We start from the raw sequence: 19,890 nt of genomic DNA on the forward strand, positions 1-19,890 counted from the left end.
TACTTGATTGAATGTAATTCATCAAGATTTCTACTAACTTTTGATCCAAAGGCTTCTGCTTACATCCTGTTTAAGTTTCATTTTCTAGACAAATATCAACTGTACCTAAATAAGAATTCTTTAGTCAAGCCAGACGGAGAAGGAAGTATTCAATGCACATTCAGCACTTTAAAGCACTTTAATGTCATGGCAAGGCCTGCCGACCAATAATTTGAACTCATGATATGAACCATGTATAAATTCATATAGCAATTAATGACAAACTCTTTGTCTTACAGTGAGCATTTTAATTGTACAGTTATAAAATCATAATCAAGAGTTTCTTGCTTCTCTGACACCCATCACCTCCCACACTGAACGGCGAGTCGTTATCATAGTTCTTCCACAAAAGACACCTCTTACACTTCAACTGGATTAAAGAGCAACACAGAATCCAGCTGCTGAAACGGACTAATAATCATAATCTAATGCGATCAGACTGGACGTAGTGTTTATACTGATCATGCAAATGTGTAAAAAGCCTCTTACACTCTTTTATAAAGGTTCCAAATGGGGGGGTTTCACAGTGATGTCAAAGAACCATTTTGGGTTCCGAAAAGAACATTTCTGTGAACAGTTCCTAAAAGAACCATTTATTTTCATAGTGTGGACATTTTTCCCCTATAAAGAACCTTCATCCAATGGAAAGAGTCCGTGGATTTTAAAGTTTCTTCATGGAACCATCAATGCCAATAAGGGACCTTTATTTTTAAGAGTGCATTCTGAAAAATAAAGGTAAAAAAACATGCAATAAATGCAATATTTGTTACCTGTGTGTTGGTGAAGTTCAGGTGCTCTGACAGACCGTCTGGTGTTTGTTCTGATGAATGTTTGGCACTGAGGCACCTGCTTTTATTACGGAGGAGGCGACAGGCTGATGAACAACATCCATGACACTTACAGTTCAGAAAAGCAGATTTTGTTACTGGACTGGAAAATGTAAAAAAAAATTAATCATGAGCATCAGAATCAGATCAAAATATGTGAATAACAAAAAGTAATTACTTCATACAAAAGCCATGACCATGAACATGTTTCTGCTGACTGAAAGCAATTAAAAATATGTTCAACAACAATATAAGCCTTAAAAATAGCATATTATTGTTGTTGTTGCTAAGCAAAGCATGCAGAAATGTCAATATATTATTTATTTATTTTTTGCTGCTTTGTACATTGGTTATTGGCTATTTCTGTTATTTTGTTTCATTACCTGTGTCCTGTCCTGTTACTGTCTTTCTGTTGCACTGTGGAGCTTCTGTCACTATAACAAATTCCTTGTATGTGTAAACATACTTGGCCAATAAAGCTCATTCTGATTCTGATTCTGATTCTGATTATTACTAATCTTTTTAACAAGAGTATAGGCCTTATTATTAGTAGTATTGCCATTTCTGATGCCTTATAATTACTAATACTACTCATAATGTCATTTTGATGCACTACATGGGTCTAAAGTGACCCGACTGACTTTTTATTTTATTTATTTTTTATATATCTTTGCAAGAAATTAATTTCATCATTCAGAATTCCAGGAATTCCTCAATTAACTTTGATCATCACATATTCTTATTTTTATTTTTTATTTCTTACTTTTTGAATAAAAATAATTTTTGTCTCACTACCCTTCCAATGCACAACATGGGTCTAAAATGACCCGTATTCATTTCCTATGTTATTTCAGTCATGGATGAGTGTTTCTTTGCTGAATCTTTAAAATAAATGCCTTTTATCATTTATTTGATCAAAAACAGAATTGTCACAACTTCGTAAATTTATTACAAATAAAAACCTCAAATAAGTACATTGCATAAGTATTCATACCCTTAACTAAATATTTAGCTGAAGTACCTTTACAGCCTCAAGTCTTTTTTGTTTGATGCGACAAGCTTTGCACATCGACATTTGGCAATTATCTGCCATTCTTCTCCTCACTTCTTCACCTCTTAAGCTCTGTAAGGTTGGATGGGGGCAGACGCACATTTTCAGGTTTCTCCAGAAATATTTGATTGGGTTCAAGCCCAGAAGGTAAACCTTCTGCCCATCTGAGGTTCTGAAGGCTCCGGACTGGGTTTTCATTAAGACCATCTCAATATTTTGGTGCATTGAGCTTTTCTTCTATTCTGATGAGTCCCTCAGTCACTGCCGCTGAAAAACAGCCCCACAGCATGAGGCTGCTACCAGAACACTTTACTTTTGGGATGGTACTCTGCAGGTGATGAGCAGAGCTGGTTCCCTTCAAAGATTATGTTTGGAAGTGAGGTTCATCAGACCAGAGAATATTATTTCTCACAGTCTGAGGGTCCTTTAGGTGCTTTTTTGTAAATTCCAAGTGTGCACAGAGCGTGCGTTTCCAGGAATTTAAAGGCAATGAGAACGGTGGCTTTGCTGAGGGACTTGGCGCTTCCGTTGGACTGAGAGACCCTGGATTGTTATGTTATTGTGAGTTATAGTTGACAATTGTTATTGTTCTTTTTCAAAAAAATGAACAATCATACATGAGACACACGCACACAGACACACACACACACACTACTTGTGGATTATTGTCATGTTTTATCAGCTGTTTGGACTCTTGTTCTAATGGCAACCATCACTGCAGAGGATCCATTGGTGAGCAAGTGATGTAATGCTACATTTCTACAAATCTGTTCTGCTAAAGAAATCAACTCATCTACATTTACAAAATGGACATAAATGCACATGTGAGATTTGCCTCCACTTACAGTATAAACCCACTACTGTATGATGTGCTTTGGTGCATAGTTAGACTCTAAATTTACTCAATGTTCGCTGTTACTGGGGGGAAAAAATGCTTACTTTAGATTTCAAAGGAATCTGAAAAAAAAACTGACTGTTTGCTATTCAAACCATTTAAGACTACATGTACACACACTTTATTATACAATAAAATACATGCATTTATTATGCATTTAGGCTGTGCTTAAACATTCAAAGCTGTTAACACACATTAATGTCAAGTGAAAAACTGGAAATACATGATTTTTTACAGAAATATTATTATGATCTCTGTGTGATAGGTTTTGAGTTACTGATGGTCACTCTTTGGTATCTCTGCTGTGGCAGATAATGTTGAAACTCTGAGGAAAGTGAAAAACGCCCATGATCCCATCCATGTCTATGGACTGTGGCTCGGGTGGCCAGGAGAAATGAATCCGCTGTAGGAGAGACGTGATGTACAAGAAGAGCTCCGTCCTCGCCAGAGTCTCCCCAAGACAGACCCTCGGACCTGATAACAAACACACAAATCATTACAGTAACTTTTCATAATGGTTAAATCTGTTTATTAATTTCACAAACAGCTGACTCACCCACTGAGAAGGCAATGAAAGCCTCCGGTTTGAAGAAGTTGCCGTTTTCATCCAAGAAATTCTCCGGGTTAAAGGCGTCTGGATGCTTCCAGTGCTCCTTATCACTGAAAATTGCTGCTAAGTTTGTCATGATCATAGTTCCCTGTATGAGGAAAGTATTGCAGAGTTGAATTAAACTTTTCAGAAATTAAACACTTAACACTTAATACTCAGAAAATTTGCAAAAATTGCACCTTTAAGGGTACAACAGCTTGTCACTGGGGCAGAACCATTAAAGAGACACCTTTGTACCTTCTTTAGCCCTAAAGGGTTCAAAATATTACCATAGGAGTACATATTACTACCCTAAGGTACTAATATGAAAACTTTAGGTGTAAAGAAGTTACATAGTGTGTTCCAACACGCTGTTGTACCCCTAAAGGTACAATTTTTACACATTTTCTTCTGACAGTTTCATACTGGAATCAGTCATACTTTAACTGGATTATTAATTAATTTCAGATCATCAGGTTTTCAGACTTCACAGTGTGCATTATAAACCCTGTGGTAACATTAGTGATGTAATGATATGAAATTAATGAATGATGATATAAATGAAAATTTCATATCACGATTATAGTGACCAAAATGATCACGGTTATCAGTATTATCACGGTATTGTTAAAATGTCCTGGAAATGTTCGGTAAGTACTCATACACAGTGAAATCATTACTTTTTGTTTAAATAACATTAAAAGCAATGACTTGGGTGACTTACAGCATCACATGTTATAGACTTTACTACATGTCTTCTGACATCTGATGATATTTCCGACACAACCTCAAGTCATGTTCTTCATCAACAAATTGTTTAAATGGGTTTTTTCTGGATCAACCTATTCAGTAAAAATATCTGAATAAAAAAAACGAGTTGTTCATAACATATTGCTAAGGAAAAGACTGTGCGAATGTAAAATTTTTCAGTGAATAATTTAAATAACTCCATTCATCAGGGGCTGTTGTGGCCTAATGGTTAGAGAGTCGGACTTGTAACACGAAGATTGCAGGTTCGAGTCTCATGGAATGAATATACAGTGCTCTCTTCCACCTTCAATACCACGACTGAGGTGAGACCCTTGAGCAAGGCACCGAACCCCCAACTGCTCCGTGGGCGCCGTAACAATATGGCTGCCCACTGCTCCAGGTGTGTGTGTGTGCGTGTGTGTGCACTTGGGTGGGTTAAATGCAGAGCACAAATTGCAAGTATGGGTCACCATACTTGGCCACACGTCACTTCACTTTATTTATGCTCCATTCATTACCTTGGGAAAGTCGTATCCTCGTAGTTTTGTGGGCTGAGTCGTTTCATGAATCACTCCAAGAGGTACAATGTTGGCACAGCGCTGAATCTCATGAACAGTGGCGTATGTGTACGGTAGTTTGTCACGGTCATCCATGCTGGGCAAGCGGTCATAACCCAGAACTCGAGCAATCTCCTCATGACATCGCTCTGTGTTGTGCGACAAAATGGAAGTAGATTTGCATTTCCTGAAGGAAACAGTGGCGCTTGCACTTCAACAAAACAATAGTGCCACATATTAGATTTATTGTTTTAAATATTAAATATTTAATTTGGAAACACTGGGAAAAACATTGGAAAAAATGTGTCCACCGCTAACGTTTAGCTTTAGCACCTTGTACATCTGGGTTTTGAATCAAGAAGATGAGCCCCCATCTGATGGTGTTCGCTGTGGTGTCGGTTCCAGCCACAAACAGGTCAAGTGCTGACATAACCATGTTCTCCTCATGAAACGTGGAGCCCTCGTTGGACTTTTGCTGCTCCACATGAAACAAATCCATCAGTTTACTGAAGCTACATGGATAAATGAGAACCCTTCTTTCATTAACGGTGATCTCACTTTCTCGATCTCCAGCAGGTAGGCATCAATGAAGTCTCGAGGGCTGTCTGGATCCAGAGTTTCCTTGTGTTCTTTTATTTCATCCCGGATGAAACCCAATAACTCAGTGAAGTTCTGTATGATCTTCTGGTGTGGCCCTGGGAAATGCTTGATGAAGGGGGCTAAGTTGAAAATCTAAGACAGTCAAACAATTATAAGATCATTGAGGAAAATATGGAACTTAATGTATCATTCCCATTACTTGTTTGTAATCACTACGGGTCACATGACTCACCACCTTACTGATATTAAAATTCTGCAAATAATTATTTTCACACAGGGTGACCACGGTCAATAACAAATAAATGAATAAAATAAAGAATTTGATTATACCTGTCCCGCAGCTGACCCTGTGAGCATGAAGTGATTATTCAGGATTTTCAGAAGGTATGAGAAGCGTTTGTTATCGTAGTCGAAGCGCTCTCCAAACACGATGGAACAGATTATGTTAGAAACAGCATTCTGTATGTCATGCTGTGGGTCCATAGACTTGCCTACAAAGAAACATGCATCAGTATGTGTGAAAAAGGCTAGTGCACTGCCAGTTTATATTCAATCCAATTAGAATAGAATTTCGAATTTTAGTATTGAAAATTACTGTAAAAAGTCAACATTTTTAAAATCACAAATATAATAAGTGTTTCAGAAAGACTTGGATGCTGTTTGACCTTTGAAAGCACAGATGAGCTTGTTCGCAGCCCAACACTGTGGTATGAGTTCAAATACAGCATGAACATTTCATACCTTCTGCTTTAAGCATTTCAGCAATCAGATAACGGCTTTCCTCTAGCACACGATCTTCTACTGATTTCTTCCCCAGGCCAAAATTTCTGAGCGTGTGCAGAGCAAAGCGTCTCTGCTGCTTCCAGGAGTGACCAAACGGGGCTAATATTATGCCTGAGAAAAAGAGAATTATGCATTAAGCCGTGGTTTACAGTGAATTTAGAACAGCTAATTGATAGGCACGACACAAGATGGAGTAAATAAATGTATTAAAGGTTCACCCAAATGTCATTAATTACTCATGTCGTTGCAAATACGCAAGACCTTCGTTATAAATTAAGATATTTTTGATTATTATGGTGATTACATTCAGGGAAAGCGTGCACATGCGTCGTGCTACACTCCAAAATGGGTGAAGATGGTAACTATTTTTGTTTTCTTTGCACAGAAAAAGTATACTCATAGATTCGCAAAATTGAAGTTGAGTCACTGATTTCACATGGACTGCTTTACCGATGTCCTTGCTACGTTTCTGGATCTGGGAACAAGTCAGTTGCGTTGCTGGAGGGTCAGAGAGCTCTCAGATTTCATTAAAAATATCTTAATTTGTGTTTCGAAGATGAACGAAGGTCTTACGTGTTTGGAACGACATGAGGGCGAGTATATGCATTTTCATTTTTGGGTGAACTAACCCTTTAATATTACTTTTTAAAGTTAAATCATGAAATGCTATCCTTCAGCTATAAAATAAAAAAATAGTTCTGACAGTGCAAGCAACCGACAACGTGCCTCATCTCACTGAGCTCAAATCAAAACAGATACTGGAACTGTTCTAACATGCTGTGCGTATTTTTCACTCTTCACTTCGGAAACTATGGGCTTCCACACAAACACATTGACAGGGAATGACGAAATCATGCCAGCAGGGGTCACGCATACTTCATTAAATAAATACAAAGAATTAATTTAGATGAAAAACATAATACATGCATAGAATACATTGACTGCATCCTAATAAAAAAAATTAATTCCTTAATTCTTCTATCTAGCTTGTACTCATCTAAACAATATCTGAAACGTGCTGTATTACGAACACTTCCTGCATTTATTTGCCTCTTTAAAATTAATGGCTTGTTGTTTCCCTCAATTGTAGGCCTAAGTCGCTTTGGATAAAACCATCTGCTAAATGAATAAATGTAAATGTATATATGGAACCGCAGCAACACAAATGCAGTGGCGCATTTTAATTTAATAAGGTCACAGGTGTATGTTTGTAGAGTAATTTACAATGGCATCAAACGCAGCTCAACCAATCAGAATCAAGGACCAGAACGATCCCTTTTAATACCGACCTTCTGGAACCTGGTTAAGTACTAAATTCAGTCTTCACATTTTTGAAGCAAAGGGACATGTTGTCATTGGCTCTCAATGAAATAACTCAAATGTAAAGTTTCTTTAGTGTAATCTATTGTGAAAACCACCTTTTGGAACTTTCTGCTGTAAAAGTGTAAAAATCCACATTTCAAAAATCAAAATAACATTTTACTGACCGAGTCCATTGGTTAGCCAGTCTACAAGAGGCAAAATTGGTCTTCCAGAAAAGGCTTCCTGAACGAATGCTTCCTTGGTAACCTGGATTGTATTCAGGATTATCATTGGTTTCCTCCCAAAATACAGAGTAGACATCTCTCCATACTGAGATAACTGCTCGGAGAAGATCCACAGCAAATTTAGTGCATCTGAATTTCAAAACAGCTATGAATTATATACTAAATCCCTACCAGAAACACAGCAAAGACTTACTGATCTTATAGCTTCAAGTGGCTTCTTAAAACTTGGTATGGTTCCCACAAAAGGCAAAGGTTTGGGACCAGGTGGAGTTTGACCTCTGCAAGAATTAATCCTTAAGATCTCAAACAGAACCATGGAGATCAAACCCAGAAACAGAGCCAGGCATACAGAGGTCAGGTCTAACTTCATCAGAGTCGTCCACATGATGACAGATTAATTCCCAGACAAACACAAGAGCAGTGAATGACCTGTGTCTTGTATAAAAGCGAAAGAGGAAGAGGGTGGAGACACTGGAAGAGTTGAATTTGCAGTTAAAACCGGTTAACCCCCACCAGGACGCCAGTGCTCTGAACGCTCTTTGTTTGCATCAGTCTATTCGTCTGTATTTATGCAAGATAACAGTGAAAGAAGTCTTAAATTGCCATGGGGCTAGCTGCGCTCATGAGCCGTGCGGTAAAGTGACAGTGTTGCCAGATCTTCATAAAAAAACAAACAAGAACAAGCACAAAAAAAACAAATGCTTTATGTTTTATAACACACACACACACAAATCATATATCTCATATCTGTGACAGACCACTTTATTAACTTCATAAAGTGACTATCTTTATGAGCTAAGACCAAACAACATGCCTGAAAGCACTTCTAAATGTGAGGACATGCTAACATTGCAAGACAGCGCTCTCTAAAGCAGCCCCCCTGAGCATAAACAACACACAGCACTTCTATCAGCGGTAGTTAAGTTAAAATCGACGGACAAAAAGCGTCTTTAGTCAAAAAAAGGCACATAACAAACGGCTAAACTTTTATTCACTCCCGCAAGACGACAGAATGTTGCTATGGTTACAAAGGTGGAGTGAGTGCTGTTCCGTACACACATGGAACGATAAATTACTGGACTCACTCCCGCATTTTATTATATAATATATATACGGATTATAATACAATTAATGCAACATACAACATATTAAGGATGAAATGTAACTTCTTTACACGATAGAGTAAGTACATGTGGTTTTAGTCCTTCCTATATTTTTTCATAAATTTTGTAATTTGTTCTTAAAATCGCATGTATGCTTAGTGAATGAGACCCATTGTCGGTGAAAGAAGTCAACATAGCATGCAGATTTCACAGAGTAAAGTGAACTTAAGCCATCTTTCCACAAAAACAAAGCCTCTATACTCAAAGCAAACACTCACCGATCTTATGAACTCCATTGGGTTCTTTAAAAAATATGGCATGGTTCCCACAAAAGGCAGCGGTCTGGGACCAGGTGGAGTTTGATCTCTGTAGGAATTAATCCTAATGAGCTCAAACAAAACTACAAAAATAAAGCCCAGAGACAGAGCCAGGCCCACAGAGGCCAGATCTAACTTCATGAGAGTCGTCCACATGATGACAGATTCATTTCAAGACAAACATGAGCAGCAGATGACCATGAGCTTTATAAAGACAGAGTGAAAGGGGAGGAGACAGTGGAAGTGGGACTTTGACGTGCCTGTTCATGTTTTTGTCTAGTTATTACTGCTAAGACTGCAAGGTTCTAAACCAGTGGTCTCAAACTCAATTCCTGGAGGGCCGCAGCTCTGCACAATTTAGCTCCAACCCTAATCAAACACGCCTGATCCAGCTAATCAAGCTCTTCAGGATCACTAGAAACTTCCAAGCAGGTGTGATTTGGAGCTGGTTGGAGATAAACTGTGCAGAGCTGCGGCCCTCCAGGAACTGAGTTTGAGACCAATGTTCTAAACATTGAAGAACAAAAATATATGCACACAGTGAATGGATCTAATTGAATTTCACTCACTGCAAAGAGGAAAACAGGCTGCGGAAGACTAGTTGTGCAAGTTTAGTAAATAGCTCAAAGATCTCTACTGCCATGATATTCACCGTTGACACTAAATCTCAGCACAGCCAATGGATATTCTACACCCTAACCTTGTCTTTATTAATTATACTATGCAAGAAGTCTGGAAAGGGACAGGTGACAGTGAAATGATAGGAAAGGTAAGGCACTTGTGGGCAAAAGAAAAATATGTCATTCCCTCGATATAAAAAATCGTTGCCATGAGAAATGGATGTTGTACCCTCAGTGTAGGATATTGAGGCCATGACTTTATATCGCGTGGCCACGACATTTTCACGTTCCCACAAGTGAACAAGTGAACCAAACAAGACCCCTCCTAGTCACAAGCTTTGCTACTCTTTTACCTTTATATAAGAATGACATGAATATGAGAAATTAATGACAGAATTTTCATTAAGATTTAATTAAGTTTAATTTAAAGTACAGGTTAAATCAATACATAAAATTATTTCATATTAACCCATTTTGCCCTATTTTTACAGAATTTTCTAAGAGTGATGCAATTTTGCGTCATGATTATGTAATGTCACTGTCCAATGAAATCACAACATACTTTTCAACAAATCAACCAGCCTTCAGCTACTTTCCCTGAAAATTTGCTGATATGATCTAGTACTAAATTCATACACATTTTTGAAGCAAAGCAACATGGTGTCGTATGGCTCTCAAGAACGACCATACACTGCTAAAAGCAAAGTTTTTTTTATTGGCATCTACTGTGAAAACCTCCTTTTGGAGCCTTTTACTGTAAAAGTGTACTTTAAAATGAGAATGAAAGAGAATTAAGTCCACATAATAAAAAAAAACATGTTACTGACCAAGTTCTTTCGCAGCTGGTTGGCATAGATGGTTTTCCAGAAAACAAGCCAATGCTTCCTTAGCGACCTGGATTATATTCAGGACTATCATTGGTTTCCTCCCAAAATACAGAGAAGACAATTCTCCATACTGAAGATCCACAGTTAGTGCCCAGTTAACTTTAGTGCCCATATTAGGTATGCATCAATGCAACAAGTAACCAATGCATAAACACTGCAGAAATAATGAAATATTAGAGACTTTCTAAATGTAATCCTTTTCATATGCAATACTTGAAATGAGCACAAGAGAGTGATGTTTTGTCTGTAACTCATATTCTTACTTATGGAGTCTCAGCAGCTCTTTCCTCACCTCTGACACAGGATAAAAAAAAATTAAAAAAACTTGCACATTCATTATTAACCAATGGATCCTCTGCAGTGAATGGGTGCCGTCAGAATGAGAGTCCAAATAGATGATAAAAACATCACAATAATCCACAAGTAATCCACACCACTCCAGTCCATCAGTTATCGTCTTGTGAAGTGAAAAGCTGCATGTTCATAAAATAAATCCATCATTAAGATGTTTTTAATGTTGTTTCTGGCTATAATGTGAGTCATGTATTCACAACATTGCTTTCTCTAGTGAAAAAGTAATGAATCAGGAGAGAAATATGCACAGATCAAACATCCTTCACAAGTGAAAACTGTCTTAAATAGTTCTAAATAGTTCTTGTGTACCTTTCTCTGTTTATTATAGGGCTGTATGATTAAGATAAATAAAAATGTCATATTAGGTTAAAGATTTAACAAGATTGTCAGCCTGTGGAAGATGACCATGCAGCACATGTCACAACATAATCACTAACATCATCCAGTAACTCAACCAGCTCTACGACTTTAAACGCACAGACATAATAACTACTGTATAACATGCTCTTGTGCAGAGTCTGACTTTAATTTTACACATTAATGTTCATTGATACTGGTGGAAAAAATGAAGATTTTTACTGCAGATTTAAAAAGCTTTATTTTCTAAATGAGAACTGTTTGGTTACACATCGTTTTTCAGTTGAAGTAAAAGCACTTCACTATACAAAGCATACACAAGTACATGTGTGTATACATTTACTATACAATAAAATACAATTCATAATAAAGTAATTATAATAAAAAAAGTTGTCAAACTGACTGATCCAAATGAGCAAAATTTTAACTTAATTTTCCATTGCATAAACACACAATTATATGCTTGTTCTAAAATAAATGTTCATACTAGTAAAAGATGCATCAGTGTCATCTGATGCTGTAACAACGGAAAATCAATTATTTTTGTTCCTGTAATCAGAATGACCTGAAAACAGTTAATATATAAAATAACTGATATCCAGAATGATTTGGATGAGCCAAGATGCTCTTGTGTGTCTCAGCAGCTTTGTTGTTCTTCAGTAAGTATGATGACATAAAGATGTCTTGATGTTGTGTTTGGGGTTACTGATGGTCACTCTTTAGTATCTCTGCTGCGGCAGACGATGTTGAAGTTCTGAGGATAGCGGACGATACCCATGATCCCATCCATGTCTATGGACTGTGGCTCGGGTGGCCAGGAGAAATGAATCCGCTGTAGGAGAGACGTGATGTACAAGAAGAGCTCCGTCCTCGCCAGAGTCTCCCCGAGACAGACCCTCGGACCTGATAACAAACACACAAATCATTACAGTAACTTTTGCTTATGGTTCAATCTGTTTATTAATTTCACACACAGCTGACTCACCCACTGAGAAGGCGATGAAATACTCCGGTTTGAAGAAGTTCCCGTTTTCATCCAAGAAATTCTCCGGGTTAAAGGTGTCTGGATGCTTCCAGTGCTCCTTATCACTGAAAATTGCCGCTAAGTTTGTCATGATCATAGTTCTCTGTATGAGGAAAGTTTAACAGTGTTGAATTAAACTTTTCAGAAATGAAACTTTTAACCCAGGGTCATATTTAACCCTCTACCTCAGGGGTCACCACACCACACCACACCACAGGGGTCCTGCAGAGTTTAGCTCCAACTTGCCTCAACACACCTGCCTTGAAGTTTCAAGTATACCAACCAAGACCTTGATTAGCTGGTTCAGGTGTGTTTGATTAGGGTTGGAGCTTAACTCTGCAGGACACAGGCCCTCCAGGAACAAGTTTGGTGGGCCCTGCTCTATCTAGTTTCATGTTTCAAACTGGAATCACGTCTTATATAGTAATATATTTACAACATACATTTAATTGACTGGACAAGTGCACCACACAACTTATTTTAATAAAGTCTGATTTGGTGGAATAAAAATATAATATCTCAGTATTGTTTCTTACAGTTATGAAAGCTTATATTCTCCACCGAATAAAAAAGGTAATTGCGACTTTAATCTCACTTTTTTTCTCTGCATTATATGTTTAAATCTCACAATTCTGGCTTTTTAAAATCAGAACTGTGAGTTTATATCTTACTTATATAAAAAAAACTTGTAATTACCTTTTGAATTTTTATTCTGCGACAGATTGAAGCTTCCATTTAGACAAGCTCAGGTACTGAACTGTGGTAACACTTTTATATTTATTCATTAATATTATTCATTTATTAATGCAAGGTTGATTGTATGAAGTGTAGGCTAATGCTCCATTCATTACCTGGGGAATGTCGTATCCTCGTAGTTTTGTGGGGCGAATCGTTTCATGAATCACTCCAAGAGGTACAATGTTGGCACAGCGCTGAATCTCATGAACAGTGGCGTATGTGTACGGTAGTTTGTCACGGTCATCCATGCTGGGCAAGCGGTCATAACCCAGAACACGAACAATCTCCTCATGACATCGCTCTGTGTTGTGCGACAAAAGGGAATTAGAAAATAGCGGCATTTGAACTTCAATATAGAATAGTGTTTGCCGGGAAAAATCCAGTTCCTTGATCGCACACGCACTGCAAGACAAATTTTTTAGAGTGTTTTCTCATCTGCAATACGTCTATAGGACGTTTCCTATCAGATGTCAATTACGTTTATGATTTAGAATATATGTAAAACGGACATCTTACAGACGTCTGTCAGATGTTTGTACAAAGCAGATGCTTTACAGATCAAGTGATCTTTAACAGACATCTTGCAGACGTTCGTGTGCTATCTGGGTCATTTATGAAAACACGCGATCTGGGGTTTAGCGTGAGGGCAAAAAAGTTCCAGACACAGAACCTGCTTGTAATTTAAGTTGGTTACGCGAATTCACCACAATGACTAACACAAAGCTAGTTATAGTTTGAATTCTGTGTGAGCAGTTCTTCATACATTGCTGCACTACTATGATTATCAGATAGAGTCACATTTAGTTGTTCTGCCGAATTTTCGCATTCGAAATCCATTCATTTAAAAGGGAAGCGTGAACGATTTCTTGAAAAGAAATCGTTCTAACACTACTTGAAAAGATCTATTTTCAAGAATTTTGTCTACTAGAACAAGACTGTAGTGTTCTTATGTTTGGCTAATGTTTAGCTTTAGCACCTTGTACATCTGGGTTTTGAATCAAGAAGATGAGCCCCCATCTGATGGTGGTCGCTGTGGTATCGGTTCCAGCCACAAACAGGTCAGCTGTTGACATAACCATGTTCTCCTCATGAAACGTGGAGCCCTCGTTGGACTTTTGCTGCTCCAGATGATACAAATCCATCAGTTTACTGAAGCTACATGGATAAATGAGAACCCTTCTTTCATTAATGGTGATCTCACTTTCTCGATCTCCAGCAGGTAGGCATCAATGAAGTCTCGAGGGCTGTCTGGATCCAGAGTTTCTTTGTGTTCTTTTACTTCATCCCGGATGAAACCAAATAACTCAGTGGCGTTCCGCATGACCTTCTGGTGTGGCCCTGGGAAATGCTTGATGAAGGGGGCTAAGTTGAAAATCTAAGGTAGACAAACTATTATAAGTGAAGTGAAGTGGCATACTGCCAAGTATGGTGACCCATACTCGGAATTCGTGCTCTGCATTTAACCCATCCAACGTGCACACACACAGCAGTGAACACACACACACCGTGAACACACACCCGGAGCAGTGGGCAGCCATTTATCGGTGCCTTGCTCAAGGGCACCTCAGTCGTGGTATTGAGGGTAGAGAGAGTGCTGGACATTCACATCCCTGCCGGCCCGAGACTCGAACCCGCAACCTTTGGATTACGAGTCCGACTCTCTAACCATTAGGCATAATAATTAATGTAATTATTGAAAATTACATAATAATGATAATAATAATAAACACCAAGAATTAAAAATGCAACTAAAGTTTAAACTAAATTGTGCCCAGCTTCATGCAAATGTATGATGTCATGCAATATGGCAATGGTAATGCAGCCAGTGCGGGTCACATGATTTACCACACGGATAATAATTTTCACACAGGGTGGCTGTGGCCAGTAACAAATATAACAAAATAATTTTCTGCCAAAAATGAAGAATTTGATCATACCTGTCCCACAGCTGATCCTGCGAGTATGAAGTTTTCATTCAGGATTTTCAGAAGGTATGAGAAACGTTTGTTATCGTAGTCGAAGCGCTCTCCAAACACGATGGAACAGATTATGTTAGAAACCGCATTCTGTATGGCATGTTGGGGGTTCATAGACTTGCCTAAGAAACATGCATCAGTATGTGTGAAAAAGATCCGTGCTTTATATGGAGTCTAACATAATTAGAAATTTTAATTTGAATGCTGAAAATATTTGTGAAAGACAACATCATTATAGTTACAAATGTTTAAGAATCAGTTCTGGGATGCTGCTTGACCTTTGAAAGCACAGATGAGCTTGTTCGCAGCCCAACACTGTGGAATGAGTTCAAATACAGCATGAACATTTCATACCTTCTGCTTTAAGCATTTCAGCAATCAGATAACGGCTTTCCTCTAACACACGATCTTCTACTGATTTCTTCCCCAGGCCAAAATTCCTGAGCGTGTGCAGAGCAAAGCGTCTCTGCTGCTTCCAGGAGTGACCAAACGTGACCATTATAATACCTAAGAAAAAGAGAACAAAAACCTTGTAGTCTTGTATCTGATCAAGTACTAAATTCATAGTCTACACATTTATGAAGGAAAGTGACATGGTGTCATTTGGCTCTCAAAAGTGAACACACACTCTCTTAAAAGTAAAGGTGCTTTACTTGCATCTATGATTCCATGAACAACATTTAACAAATATTGAAACTATTGAAGCAAAAATGGTTCTAGGATGAAATATTATTCGACATTTTAAAAATCAAAATAACGTGTTAGCCTACTGACCAAGTCCGTTAGTTATCCATTCTATAAGAGGCATAGATGGTCTTCCAGAAAAAGCTTCCTGAGCCAGTGCTTCCTTAGTGACCTGGATTGTATTTAGGACTATTGTTGGCTTCCTTCCGATATACACAGTAGAGATCTCTCCATATTGAGACACCTGCTCAGAGGAGAGCATTTACATTTATAAATTGTTGTGAACACAAAGGTGAACATGTATGTTGTCAATTAAACATCTAATTTCAAAATATGTAAGAGTTAAATATTAAGCCCCCAAGAAAATCAGCAAAGACTCACAGATCTTATGAACTCCATTGGCTTCTTTACAAGCTGTGGTAACACTCCTACAAAAGGCAGAGGTTTGGGACCAGGTGGAGTTTGACCTCTGCATGAATTAATCCTGAAGATCTCAAACAGAACCATAAAGATCAAGCCCAGAAACAGAGCCAGGCATACAGAGGTCAGGTCTAACTTCATCAGAGTCGTCCACATGATGACAGATTCATTCCCAGACAAACACAAGAGCAGTGAAGGACTGGTGAGTTTTATAAACACAAAAGCGGAAGAGGGTGGAGACAGTGTGAAAGTTTTCCATGCAGTTAACCCTTTCAGTTGTGTTGATATGACTGATGAATGCATACACCACAATATGTCAAGAAAGCACAAAAAACTAAACAGGAACTATATAATCTGTGAACAATAAAAACAGAAGGTTTAAGCATTGCAGCTACTCACAAAAGGAAAAGACACACTTTCCTTCCCTTTAGTAGTAGTAGCCCTTTATTGTCAATAGTCACAAGTACCAGCGAAATTAGCCATCAACCTGTCCATACATACACAAACATACATACATACAATACAATATGACAAGGGGGTGGACAGGACAGGAAGACAGGGAATTGAGGAAGAAATACAGCTTAAACATGAGGAAGGAGAAATTAATTTTCTTAAGGAAATTCATCAAAGTTCACAATGGTTCCCTACTGGTTTACTGCAGAAGAACAACATGACAAGACTGTGGTAAATAAATGATTGACTACTTTACATTTGTCTTATCATAAAGATAATTGTTCCCCAATCACATGATGCAAGATCAGGTGAAGCACAAGAATTCAGTCCCGACGAAATGAACTCGATGCAACTTTTGGTGCATTTTATATGACGTAATCTCGTCAGGGATCAAAGCGTAAACTGATTGTTTCTTACATAGATAATTGAACACAGGAAAACAAAATTTCTAACGCTAGTGTCGTTTTAGATTCATAACGGCTTATGTGATGAAAGTTCCCGTGTCGATAAACTAATAAGGGATGTCTGAAAGTGAAGAACGACAGTATTATTGGGCTTCTTCCTTGAAAACGAAAGCGAAAGGTTTGGCTCGCGAATCATTCTTTGTGATCGGTTCTTTTGAATGAATCGATCGAACCGCAAAAGAGATTCGTACAGGTTAAACTTAGACCACCAAAACAGCAAGACCTTACAAATGCAGTTTTTTTTAAAACAGTTGACTGCTTTTACGACTGGTGTACAAATAGTGTAACTATATGCTACAATTCTGTGTGGCAGCTACATCAAAGAATACCATAATTTACCATTATATCGAATAAAACTTGTTGTACATTGTGCTTTTTGTATGTGGTGATGGCAACAAATTCGTAAATCTTCTGATAAATGTCATTAAATATTAAATTGTTAATACATGTTGCATAGCTGAACCAAACGATTCTCTGAAATTCGAAAGAGTCGATTCAATCAAATGATTCGGACCCAAATGAGTTGTGTACAGGTTAGTTTCGATAGCGTTTAAATGTCACAAGCTGTTAACAACTTCGTTCAAAGTAGAATAATAGACTGCGTTTATATTTGACCGATTGGATCACTACGGATGCATTATAAAACGGGCGATTTTTAAAAGTTTACATTACAGAATTCGCTGTCATAATTGAGAAGATTGGCCACTTCTGGCTCGTTAAAGATGACACAGAATGGCACCGGAGCCGGAGGATCAGCGAAACTGTACAGTTCAGTGCTCGCCAGAGGAGCACCACAATCGTCCCATACTCGTGAGTAAATGCCAGACTTTCATAGTTTTAGCCATAGAAAATTACAGTACATTTTACTCGACATTTTGCAGTGATACAGGAAGAAAGTTCACAGATTAAACCCTCTGGCAGTAACAAAATGCCATGTTTGTTTGGACCATCATGTATGGTAATAGCATATATTTGACAAACATGGTATATTTTAAGTTCTTTAGAGTACAGTTTAAGCTGGTTGGGAGGTTTTCCCAGCCTAGTCATAGCTGGTTTAGCAGGCTGGCTTTAAATGGGTTTCAACTACTTGTTAGAAGGCTGGAAGACAAGTTGACCAAACTGCTAAAGCCAGCTAAAGACCATCTTGACCTGTTTAAACAAGATACACCCTGCTTTTTTTGTAGAAATATCATACATGGCAATTACTAAATACAATCCAAAGTAGATGATGGTCACATATTATTTTGTTATCTTGAAGCATATAGACCACATCCAGTGTAACCACTATTATTTAAGATTTGCCAGTGTTATTATACAAGCTATAGCTTACTGTAGTCCTGCATTATATGCTACATTTTTAGTAACAAGATTTTTTTTCACGTTATATTCATCCATCCATTCTTAGAACCAAGCAGTGACCTGATGAAGCTGAAGAAAGCACTTCGGGATCTCATGGTCCAATATCCTAAGGGTGTCACTTTGAGCAAAGCACGCAGGTCCTGTCCGCTTCTCCTAGACTCTGGGGTGCTGGACGGCTATGCTTCTGTCCGCCAGCTCTTGGCATCCATGCCTGATGTGGTGACACTAAAAGGACTCGGAGTCCAGACATTCCTTCTCCCTCCTGGCACTAATTGATAGGACAGGACAAGTCTGAAGGATAGCCATTGTTTATAGATCACATATCCCACAATGCTTTGCAGTCAAACTGGACTGGTGACCAAAACTTTTACTACAAATGTAAACATTTTTGTCCACTAAACTGTGACCACAGACAATAGCATTAACTAGGATAACCTGGATTTGTCATACCACAGCATTTTTTCAATGTGACCAGATTTCAATCAAGAATGTGATTAGGCAACTCAGGGATTGTTTTTCTTAGTCTTACATTGTATGGCATTTATATGATTATAAACTGGTATAATAATATTTACACATTTTAACTACATTCTACTTAATAAAAAAAAAAAAAAGTTCACAAGAACTTGTAACCTTTACATTTTTAATAAGACTTTTTAAAAAAATATATTGCCTTTCATTAATGTATTCTCATAAAAAAATAAATTATATATATATATATATATATATAAAATGAAGCTTTGATGTTGTGTGTTTTGTCAACTCAAATTGATGATTGCAGGCATATACACGAAATGTATACAATGATGTACATGATGCATGAACTCAACCAGTTCTACAATTTCAAATACGCACACAATCAGGGTGTGTTGCGGCTCCACCTGAGTGTGAACCGTACCAGCAAGATATACATCCAGTTTAGACCTGTACAGGCCTGTCTGTAATAATACCTATTACATCATAAATTAAAAAATAAGATGTGCACTGTTGCAGTGGTATTACAGCACTGAAGTAATTTATTGTGATGTCAGAGTTAGAGGTCCGCACGGGCTTTAAACTGAAGGCCAGTACCAGAGATCGTCTGACCCGACCTTAGCGGCACAGTTCAATTTAGAGCCCGAAGTCTTTTTTCTTACCACAGGGGAAATTTTGCCAATATCTTCATTACCGTATGTACAGTACACAATTATTCTTAGAAAACAATTACTGCAATTCACCAAAAGGGTTTTTTTTATGTTCCAAACATTGTAGTACATTTGTAGTTACAAGACTGACTTACTACAGGGAAAATTTGGCCAATATCTCCATTACTGTATGTACATTGATCAACTATTTTTATTGAGGAATTTTGGCCCACTCATCTTGGCAGAATTGTTGTAATTCAGCCACATTGGAGGGTTTTCGAGCATGAACCTCCATTTAACATGGAGAGTCAATGTGATTGACTCCCTTTTGGAGCCAGCCTCCAGCGGCTAGTCGATGAATTGCAGTTTTAA

The 19,890-nt window shown here is 37.9% G+C and overlaps 2 protein-coding genes and 1 long non-coding RNA gene across 3 annotated transcripts; 1 reads left to right on the top strand and 2 right to left on the bottom strand.

Annotated features, from left to right (window-relative positions):
- Positions 1-1,740: 1,740 nt before the first annotated feature.
- On the bottom strand, positions 1,741-9,236 carry LOC306859893 (cytochrome P450 2B15-like). Its single transcript, XM_079401290.1, has 9 exons — positions 7,832-9,236; positions 7,579-7,732; positions 6,050-6,202; positions 5,639-5,799; positions 5,267-5,440; positions 5,042-5,183; positions 4,670-4,857; positions 3,369-3,510; positions 1,741-3,286 (listed from the first exon to the last, which is right to left on the bottom strand). The coding sequence occupies exons 1-9, from the start codon at positions 8,021-8,023 to the stop codon at positions 3,096-3,098; spliced, it is 1,497 nt and encodes a 498-aa protein (XP_079257416.1). The 5' UTR covers positions 8,024-9,236; the 3' UTR covers positions 1,741-3,095.
- A 2,261-nt stretch (positions 9,237-11,497) lies between these two features.
- Positions 11,498-16,302, bottom strand: LOC306859892 (cytochrome P450 2B15-like). The gene is made up of 9 exons (XM_079401289.1): positions 16,080-16,302; positions 15,789-15,942; positions 15,369-15,521; positions 14,976-15,136; positions 14,240-14,413; positions 14,015-14,156; positions 13,152-13,339; positions 12,262-12,403; positions 11,498-12,179 (listed from the first exon to the last, which is right to left on the bottom strand). The coding sequence occupies exons 1-9, from the start codon at positions 16,272-16,274 to the stop codon at positions 11,989-11,991; spliced, it is 1,500 nt and encodes a 499-aa protein (XP_079257415.1). The 5' UTR covers positions 16,275-16,302; the 3' UTR covers positions 11,498-11,988.
- A 1,225-nt stretch (positions 16,303-17,527) lies between these two features.
- Positions 17,528-19,088, top strand: LOC306859896. The gene is made up of 3 exons (XR_013783341.1): positions 17,528-17,568; positions 17,698-17,845; positions 18,441-19,088. It is a non-coding gene; the product is annotated as an uncharacterized lncRNA (long non-coding RNA).
- The last annotated feature ends 802 nt before the right edge of the window (positions 19,089-19,890 follow it).

Source organism: Barbus barbus, assembly GCF_936440315.1.
Source record: "Barbus barbus genome assembly, chromosome: 40".
NCBI classification, from domain to species: Eukaryota; Metazoa; Chordata; class Actinopteri; order Cypriniformes; family Cyprinidae; genus Barbus; species Barbus barbus.